The sequence below is a fragment of the Oryzias latipes genome, chromosome 12 (assembly GCF_002234675.1).
Source record: "Oryzias latipes chromosome 12, ASM223467v1".
Lineage (NCBI taxonomy): Eukaryota > Metazoa > Chordata > Actinopteri > Beloniformes > Adrianichthyidae > Oryzias > Oryzias latipes.
Genome location: NC_019870.2, coordinates 10,837,204 through 10,847,535, shown reverse-complemented (window position 1 = coordinate 10,847,535; position 10,332 = coordinate 10,837,204). Strand labels below are relative to the sequence as shown.

General features: G+C 38.9%; 1 protein-coding gene across 2 annotated transcripts; it reads right to left on the bottom strand.

The window, feature by feature from the left end:
• Positions 1-5,457: 5,457 nt before the first annotated feature.
• On the bottom strand, positions 5,458-9,367 carry ak1 (adenylate kinase 1). 2 transcript variants are annotated; one of them, XM_004074742.4, is made up of 7 exons: positions 9,199-9,367; positions 6,989-7,026; positions 6,374-6,409; positions 6,134-6,297; positions 5,897-6,013; positions 5,621-5,812; positions 5,458-5,546 (listed from the first exon to the last, which is right to left on the bottom strand). In XM_004074742.4, the coding sequence occupies exons 2-7, from the start codon at positions 6,993-6,995 to the stop codon at positions 5,478-5,480; spliced, it is 585 nt and encodes a 194-aa protein (XP_004074790.1). In that variant the 5' UTR covers positions 6,996-7,026; positions 9,199-9,367; the 3' UTR covers positions 5,458-5,477. The 2 variants fall into 2 exon arrangements, with proteins under 2 accessions (XP_004074790.1, XP_020563289.1); XM_020707630.2 differs by lacking the exons at positions 6,989-7,026; positions 9,199-9,367 and adding an exon at positions 6,529-6,624.
• Between the last annotated feature and the right edge of the window lie 965 nt (positions 9,368-10,332).

The following is a 10,332-nucleotide window of genomic DNA, read 5'->3' as shown; positions in this document are numbered from 1 at the left end:
AAAACTGTTAAAGGTTTCTGCAGAGCAGCGGTAGTTGTGTGGAACCATTGTTCTAGATCAAGGCCGACCCCACTTCCCATTACTCCTGCTACTAGCTTATAGCCCCTCACACCCCCAATCCTATGTTACCGGTGCAACAAAAATGGCAAGCAATATTGGAGCTATCCAGCCGTACAGTTTTGAGCCAAATACTGGCTTGGACAAGGAAAGCGAAGATGAACATCTAGTCGTTTGAGTTTGTGGCCCACCCAGTATATTTTCTACATCACAAGTAAGTTTTTTTTCCAAACAGCATTCTTTGGTCTGCTCCTGATTCACATTGATATGAATAAAGATCTTTTGCTTAAAAAATCTTTTGCTTAATTGTTTTTATATATCATCTCCAAAAACACAAAACGCTTGGAAAGGGTCTCTAATCAGGTGCATCGCTTTTTTTTTTTTTTAGTTTTGCTGCTGAAACATTATATCAACACAATTTTTGCTTGGCCTTGTCTCAACTTTGAGGCCTCAGGCTGTCCTCAAAATGTGAGCAGTTTGTACTAGAGTTTTGTACTGCGTTGAAATACTAATTATAATACTTCGAAAAAGTCTGAATTGGGCTCCACCAATTTAAGATTTTACACAATTCCTGAATGATGCTCATTAAACCTTAAAGGTCTATTTTGCTGTGGTAAGGATGCAAATAAAGATTTGAGTCATGAATGAAATACAATTGGACTAAATTATCTCAAATTCTTTTTTTTACCCGAAAGTTATAGTTTGTCAGACGTTTGCTTATGTTGGCTGCAGTTAGCAGATGAAAAATGTGTCACAGTTGGCTTTCACCTCTGGCAAAGGGACACTTCCACAGTGGCACTCGGCGCTAGTGGCATTCCTTTTAACTGAAGTCTGCCCCCAAACTTTCCGCCCCCCTCCCTATGAGCGCTTTTTCAATAACAGGAAACAATCGGCCACCGTCTTTCATCATGGGATGGCGCTGGTTCCAGCGCGGTGCCACCGGGTCTCTGTGCTGCCAGCAGTCCAGCCAGACAGCACACTGCAGTCTGCCGAGGAGTGGAGTTAACAAAAAAGGGGGAAAAAAAGAGCTTGTGCCGGCTTCCTCGTTTTCTTATCGTCCTCAGAGGGAGGGAGGGATCTGACGTTTGGCCTTGCACTTTTAATATGCCAGACTGATACAAGATGTACAGAAGCCTATCATCATTACAGAGTCATTTAATACACATCCCCTACCCTCTCTGGGAGCTAAATTACAAGGCTGTCATTACAGAACAGTCTCATTTACAAAGTCATATCTCACTCTGAATGGGGTTCGAGGTATTTGCTTGAAGTAAAGTTGGGTTTCAGCTAAGTGAGTGGTCCCAGTTAATTTTAGCCATAAAAATCCTTTAGTAACTGTCCGTGACAGTCTGCTTTCAAGTCAGTTTTCCTTGGATGACTGACTGGTGGCCCAGCAGAATCCCCTGAAGAGGCGAAAGTCCAGCATACATTTAGACGGTTTATTTAGAATTCATGGATTGTCCCTGTGTTCTGAATAAAAGATGACACATCTGCAGAGTACACCATCTATGCACATCGTTTGTCTGAAAAAGCTTTTTGCTATTTTAAACCCATCCTTAATTTGTCGGTATAGTTTCTGTGTTTACATGGAGTTGTGTTGTCCTTTTTACACAAACATTTGTACGTTATTTTTTTTTTTTTTTTACCAACTTGAATTTATATCATCCATTTTTCTTTTTTTTTGATAATTAGATTACTAGTTTTCAATGCAAAAACGTTGGTACAAAACCACGTTGGATTTTTAATTTTTTTATTAAAAATTATTAAAAAATAGTCTTCATTGCAGTCTCCACAGACAACAGAAGTAAAATTAAAAAGTTACAGTTTTCAAAGTTTGAATAGTAAAAATTAAGTGCACGGTTTTACTCAGTTCTGAGTTGCACTGGTGTGTCACACCATCCATCTCGAAATATTGGTTGAATACTTCCTGCAAGCCCCCTGGCTCTGAGTTTGTTTTTACAGAAATCCATAAAAAATAAATCAACAAAGTTTGTAGTGAAACAGTGGAGTTTTAATTAACTAGTTTAATTTAAAAAAATGCGAAGCAAGCATGCTTGAGAGTTACTGGAAAAAAACTCTAAGAAAATTGTAACCACAAAGTAAAAAATGGAATAAAAAAAGTTTAATTTTATAGGGTTTTTTTTGTTTGTTTTTTCTGTTATAAACTTTTTTTTAAATATTGGAGTAAATAAATGGAGGTCATTTATAAAGAAAATTAAGCTAACATTTGCATTTTTCTGAGTATTCCTTTATCCAAATTGTCTTGAATCAGGAGCAGATGAAAAAAGGCAGTTTGAAAAAGATTGTAGTTGTGATGTTGCAAATACAACTTGCAGGAAACATGTTCCCAGCTCTGCTCCATTCTGATGCATCAAATTGAACTGCTGCCGATTTGCAGAAACTATGTATTAGAAAACATCAGTTTTTCTTTTTTTTTGGCTAAAAACGGCATAATCATAATTAAAAGACCTTTAGGAACACTTTGACAATAGATCAAGAGATAATCGGAGTGGGACTTTTGAAGTAATTTTTAGTCAGTTAATCTTATTATTCATGTTTACACCATCCTGTGTCCGGCTTTCTGATCTTTGTAATCTCCACGACCACAATCCCTTAAGCGAATATTTTCTTTATCTTTAAAATCTTATCTTAAGCTTCTTTTTAACTCTTCAACCTATTAGTTAACTCAAGTTTTCCTCTTTAGGGCAGAACCATCATCATTCTACGGGGGACTGTTTGCGAAATGCTGCGTTGAAAGTGGGACATTCAAATTTTCAAAGTTGCATCATTTTTGTGTGTTGCAATAATGACAAGAGCGAAAGTTATTGACGAATGCTGCACCCATGCAGTAGCTTTGGGATGCAGTGCTGGAGACAAATCCACACGCCCAGGGATTAAAGATTCTTTTCATCCCGTGCTGTACGTGATGTGTTCCACAGCAAACTTCACGTCTACCCTTTGTTCCACACCTTTTATTGAGTAAAAGCTGCATTCCTAACATTCCATTGGCATCCTCGATGTGCTCATGAAAGTGCTCACATACGTCTTTTCCCTAATTGACTTTCCGATGAACGCATCCTGTCCACCTTCAGATCCGCTTTCCCCTTCCTCACCCCTGCGGAGCCGCGGTCTCAGCTGTCCTTGGAGAGTAGTCCGGATACCTGCAGTCTCTGCTCGGCCTGCTGAAAATGCATGTGTTTTTGTGTGAGGGTTAGGGGAGGAAGGTGAGAGGTAGAGGAAGCCCGGCTGGTCATCAAGGCCTCAAAGAAAAACATGTGAAAACACTGGTTAAGCCTTGGCTACTGCAGGGTGTCCTGCATCCTGTTGTGTCTGTGTGCTCCAGCGGCTTCACAGTGATTCATGAACAGCAAAGCATTTCCCTGTTGTTGTTTTTCTTTTCTTTTTGTGTATATGTGTGTATTTGTCAAGCAGTGCTGACAATGTCAGGCTGCATATAATTAAAATAATCTAAAAATAGACAGCTTGCTGTTGAAAATTGCAGTCAAACAGCCACTTCTGGTATACTAAGATCAAATATGAATTAATGTTTTTTGTCTAGGATCTTGTTTTAATCATACATAACTTTTTATGAAAGTGTCAAATTCATATCTACTGTTTTGGAGAATGGGATCCAAACTAAAACGCAATAAATGCAGTTGGCAGAAGACAAAAGGAAGGATATGAATGTAAAATATTTAAGATCAACCAAGTCTTTATTTGGAATAATTTCTTGACTATTATTGAGTAAAATTTTCCATTTATTTTTTGAATAATAACAAGATTTAACATGTAAGCCTGACATCAATGTCATTCCAAAGGCCTGATATGCATCATCTGTGTTCATTTTATAATTGTTTTAAGGAAACATTCTTTCATCATCTTTAGACTTTATTTTACTGTCAGATATTTTGGAAGACAAATTCCTGTTTATATATCAAATAATTGAGATCAATGTAGAATGCAATACTGAACACAGATTTACAGTATGTATTTATTTGGTGGTGGTGGTGGTAGTTGGGTGATCAACCCATCAAAAACCTATTTTTGTTGAACCGGATTCAAATGTTAATATAATTTAATATTTTTGGGGGGGGAAAAAACAAAATTGCACTTCTGAATTTTTCTTTGTCCTGCTATAGACCTATAACTTCTTTTCAGTTATAGCAAAAAATTTAAACGCAGTAGCGGAAACACCAAAAATTGGGTGTTTCATTTTTATTGTAAATGTTGTTTATTAATATATTTATTTTAGGTTTTGTACATTGGCTCATTGCTAGGTTTTGTAGCTTTGTTGTCAGTGTAAAATAGACAAAACAAAAATTAATAATGATAAAAAACCCTTTCTCCATACTATATGTAGCTGCTGTAGCCTCGGTGGTTGGTGTTTTTAAAAGCGGCCTTTTCTCCGTTAGAATCCTGCTAAACAACTAACCAAATAAAATAGTGTTTGTTTGTTGTGTGGCAGCCCGTCATAAAGCTAATGCTGAGCTAATGCCCTGGAAGGGTTCATTGGCTCCCTTCATCAACCAGTGTCTGACTTTGGTCTGCTGCAAGACTAAGTGATGGTGCTACTGGTAAATGAATGGTGGGATTTTTGAGGTTTGGTCCATTTCATATGGTTTATGTTGCTTTTGTTAGTAAATGCCAAAGCAGTCTGTGGTCATTTTTAACTAGTTTGTTCTTCATTTAATCCCTTGTTTTTTTGTTTTGTTTTTCTCACTTGGTTAATGAAATTAAATGCACTTTGTATTAGCTTTAATTTTTACCTTAAAAAAAATCAAATGTCTTTGTAACGGTAAATAGGTGCATTGACCTCATTTGACTTAACTTTACTTTAAACCTAAAAGAACTTCATTAATTGAAATTCCCCGTTAATATGGCTTATTTGTGTTAATGCAATATGAAATATACCGGTTAGGTAGGACTATTTAACTTTTTTTTTTTTTTTTGGCCTCCTAAAAAGGACCCGTATGCTCCACTTTACCAACCTTAGTCCACACTGAAGGAAACTCACTCAATCCAACTGGATGAGGAAAGCTACTCACATTACAATAGTGCACTGAAAGTTGACAGTGGAAATAGAACTCTTGGATGCCCTTAGGATGTCTTCTTTTGGTTTAAGTGTTAAATTGGTGTTGTAGTCTTATACGTTTTTTTGTTTGTTGCAGACCTAAACCTCGCTTTATTACACTCTAGGGCACAATCACACACATAGTGTTTCATTCACAATAAGGAATATATTTTTTTTTCTTAATCCCCTTTGTGTTGTGAAATTCTTAGTTCTGTTGGTAAGTTTAAGGCATCTTTCCCACTGTCTTTGGGAAATGTTTCTTTTTCCTTTTCAGTGATGTTCAGTCTATGCCGTATTTAAAATACAAAATGAAACAACAACCAGACACAGCTCATCCAGTGGTCTTGCTTTACTTCAGTGAATCAATAGCCTGGGAGACTTGGACAAAGACTTCATCCACAGGCAGCTCAGAGTCGACCTGTGGGTTAAAGGTGGAACATTTTAGGAAGCTGTTTTTAAAATGTTGTCAGCAGCACAAACAGTCAAACGCACCTTCTTCACAATACCACGACTCTCATAAAAGGCAATAACGGGCTCTGTCGCTTTGTAATACAAGTCCAGACGCTTCTTGATGGTCTCCTCGTTGTCGTCGGAGCGCCCGCTGGTCTCTCCGCGCTTCAAGAGCCTCTTGATCATAGTCTCTGATTTAGCGTCCACGTACAGCAACAGGCAGGGTTTTCCGATCTGAGATCCAAACGAGTTGACAGAATTATAATAGAGCCCGCCCCCGTAGGCATTAGCACCGTAACAGATTGTGCGTGCTTTCACCTTCTTCTCAAACTCCTCTCCTTGCTTCACCTCACGGGGGTAGCCATCAATCAGGAAGCCCTTGGAGACATCAGCCTTGGCGATCATGGCGTCCTTAATCATGTCTAAGACTGTGTCCTGCAAAGAGGTCCCCAAATATTCCCATTGGCCTTCAGAAAACAAGCCAAGTCTTAACAATACACTTTTTTAAGTGCTCGTTTCGAAAAACAGTCCAATTAAACAATGTTTTTATCTCACCAGGGGTACAAGCTCGCCCTTCTGCATGATGGCCTGAAGCTGTTTGCCTCTATCAGAGCCGGAAGCCACCTCGGCACGCAGCAGATCGCCTGAAGACAGGTGAGTGTAGCCGTACTTTGCAACTATCCTCTCACATTGGGTGCCTTTTCCAGACCCAGGTCCTCCTAAAAACCAAAAATATGAAATCTTTGTGGCTCTATGTTTTAAAAGCTTAAGGTGCTGTTTGTACAGTCTACTCACCCACAACAAAGATAATCTTGGCGTCCTTGATTTTGTCTAAAATAAGCACGAAAAACAGTTAGAAAGTTAGAAATTCATATGAGAAATTATGTATTCCTCATGCAAGCCAGAGAATGTTTCTTCAAGAATTAAATTCAGAAATAGATTTTGAACACCTTGTGAGTCAAACGACTTTTCCATTTTTAGACGAAGGGCAAATTGTCACCAGTTGCACCAGTTTGCTTTTCTGTTTTGGTTTAGATTTGCGCATTTGCTCAAACCGTGTTGACATAGTAACCGTTGTCATGTCATGAACATATTCATGTAAAAGTTTGCAGGAAAACAAAAGGGTGAGGATTAGGCAATTGGAGTTGACTCTTAACTGCATTTTGTGTTTTAAAAAAATACAATATAGTAAATATGTTGTGACATTTAACTAAAATAGTACTTAAAAAGACTAAATCAAATGTATTCTCAGAAATATCCAGAAGAGGGCAGCAGAGTCCACAAAAGTTTGACAGCTTGTGCCGTTTTAGTTGGACGCCACTAAATACAAACCGCATTACTGAGTTCTGCTATAGTAATGAAAAATACAACAGCGCTGATATTTCTGAATGAAGTCTGTCCATGAATTACCTGCCATTGTGTTGCTTTTATGGAGTTCAGTTCCTCAACTAAAGAGAAATGGAGAAAAATACAGAGACATTTCAGACAAGGTTACTGAAAGCAGACAGTTACTAAAAGGGTGGTTGAACTCAGAGCAACACAGAGACCGGCCTAGGTCGGCATGACCCCAAAAGCAAAAATATGTGTCAGTCGATATTGTCCCGCTTCATTACCAGCAACAGCCTCCAACGAAGAGTGACAGCCCTTCCTAACCTGTTCTGTGCAGCTCTGTGTAGATTAAACTAAACAGAAGAACAGGGAAGTGGGATGGGCTGTTACAAACTTACAAAAAAAACAAGATGAGGCTTGTCTTTCATTTACAGCTATAATGACTTTGCTGTGACATGTATGTTGTGAAAATGTGTATCTTAAAAAGTGTAATATGCAAAAAAAAAAAAAAAAAAAAAAAAAAAAAAGTGTAATATGCAGTCTACTTTTTAATAGTGTCTATCTATAACCTTATTTTGTGAATCCATTTTGGATTTGAATTTCAAAATTCAATCTTTATGCATTCTTTATGTAGCTGGTCATGAAGCACATGTAGGAATCCTTTCAGCACTGCACTAAGAGTAAAGCTTTGAAAGTCTGTAAAAAATCTAGAAATGTAAAACAGATGAAAGAATTTAAATATCTTGTATTTGCATTTCAAAAAACGGCTACCTTCTTTAATTTTTTTTTGCAAGTCTTATCAAACTTTGCATATTTTACTGACAAGATAAAACACATTTCATGGAAGGGAGTGTCTACACAGTAATGCTTGACTCTGTTACGCAGCAGTCATGCAGTTTCCTGTCTGTCTCACATGATTATTCAGACTAAACTGAGTAATGTCACATTCATGACTGATAAATATAGACAAAAACATATTTTATGGGGTTTAAATCTTTAAAAAAAATTGTTGCTTGCATGTTATGTCATTTTTCCTCCTTAAATTCAGAGGAGGTGGTGCAGGTCAGGTGTCCAGTTTAACGACAGTAGACATTTACCCCGATTTAAATGTCACTTGAAGGCTGATATCTGAGTCAGCGTAGAGCCTCTTTGGGAATCTCACTCTGGCCTTTTATGGTGCCACATTTTGGGTCTCCTGCAGCTTTGTTGTATGGGACTCCCTCGTGATGGTTAGGAAAAGTTACAGTCTTAAGAATGAAACGTTTGCAGCCTTAATGCTTTCAAATGAAAGTGGCTAAACTTTTTTGAAACCCTATTCTTTTTGCAAAACACGTAATTACTTCAGGAAAAAACGCATGACCGTGCACCCCTTGAGGATTAAATTAAACTGAAGCATTCTGGATCTCACTGTGACCCCTCTCTTGACATTCGACTGTGGGTGTTTCTTGATGCTTTTTAAACACGCTGCCCATCTAAAAAAAGATCCGGCCCGTCTGCAGCTGTTAAGGCACGTCACCTAAAGCATTCTGAAAAAGACAGGAGGACACGAAGCCATGCCCGACTGCTCCTTTAAGGAACTAAAAGGCAAAACAAAAGATCTCCTCTTTGGGTTGCCATGGCACTGAGTGGGTTTGATTGAGATGTACTGTCCCTTTAAGGGAGAACAGTGCCTCCTTTGACGTCAGTGCAGTTGAGATATTCCACGATTGTGAAAAGAAGGAGGCCTGATGGATTTGTTGTTTGCTGTGAGGGTTGTGAAAGTGATTATGTAGTAAAGCGGTCACTTCCGTGTGCAACACCAAGGAATCAATAGTGCTCAGACTGTAATCAGTTGTTAATGGCCTTCATAACAGGGGGTGAGGGACTGGAAGTGCTGTTAAATGCCCACGGAGGCTTATATAAAATCACATTTAAGAGCTGCACATTTTTGAGGATTATTTAATGCAGTTAAAGTGCATGTTACGAGATGGCACACTAAAAAAAAAAAAAATTCAGATGTGTGCTTTGAATTTCTTTGGGCAATAACTATGTGATCCATTGAGCTCATGGGCATGAATGACAACCATGAAGCTCTGGGATCCATCCAAAGCCCTGATTACATCCAAAGCATTTTAAACAGTAAAGCGCCGCACGAATGACAGCTGGAAGTTACATGCTCCCTCCTTCCCATCCTCTCCCACCAGCCCTGCCCACTTCTGCTTCTGACATCCGCCTCTTCCCTCCTCTGACAGAGCAGTTGCAGACATTCCTGCCTGCTGTTCCTCTATCGGGGCTTTGTCTTCTGCACTGACCTCTCTTCCTCGCCGCTGCTGCTGCTGCTTTGCGTCCCGGTGCAAGGGGCTGCCGTCCCCGGATCCCCGTTTGTGTGTTTGCCTGCACAATTCCTGCCAGCCCGGCAGCCCTCCCTCTCCTATTCTATGGCTTTTTATAGCTCGGCTGAGCCTGATCAGCCTGCACAGCATTCTGGGTAAGAGGGAGGAAGAACAGATGAGGATGGGGTGGCAGGAGGAGGAGGAGGAGGAGGAGGGGGGAGGATGGACAAAAGTAAGCAGAGGGTGAAATTAGAGGCAGGGGTCAAAGGGAGGAAGAGGAGGAAGGGGGGGTGAGTAAGAGCAGTTTTAGCACTTCACGTTTTTGTGGCTTATTTGAATCAGAAAAGAGGGTTTTATTAGTGGAACTAGTCTATAAAAACAGCCTCTGTCTGTTCAAAAGGTCATTTTGTCAGAACAGTTTGTGGTCATTAAAGCCAAAGTGACCTGAAATGCATTTAAAGTTGCACCCCAGTCTTTTATTTAGGAGAAGATCAAGGAGGAGAAACCACTATTTAATTAAAATTTTCAACACAATACATAAACTGGTGGAAACAAAAAGCATTTATGGGAGCACAATAACCAATACAATAATCTAATATTAACATTAACACTTATTCAGTTATGAAATTGTATTGCACTCTTTACTTTGATTTAAAAAAAAAATGTAAATCATACAGAAAACTGAGTTTATTTTAGTGCACTGGACCAAACTGATGTCTCTCCCATGTCTTCGATCATCTTTTGATCTATTTTGAAAGCGTTCCCAGTGGTCTCTTTATTATGATTATGCTGGGTAAAAGAAACCTGAGATAAAAGAAACCTGAGTGTTTTCTTGGTCAGTTTCATCAGAAATTCACCTCTGAGTTTTGGGCGAGACCGTTGGCACAAAGCAACCCCGCCCCCCTTTTCTGTCACCCATATGAGAGCGCTCTGGTTACACGCTCTCCCACTACCCCACACTCCCCACCTAACATTACTGGTTCAACAAAAATGTCACAAATAACCTTTTTTTTTCCAACTGAACTTTATTGGTCTGCTCCTGATTTGCAATAATTTGAATACAGAAATACTCAGAAATACAAATTTGAACTTAATTCTCTTAATAAATGTCCT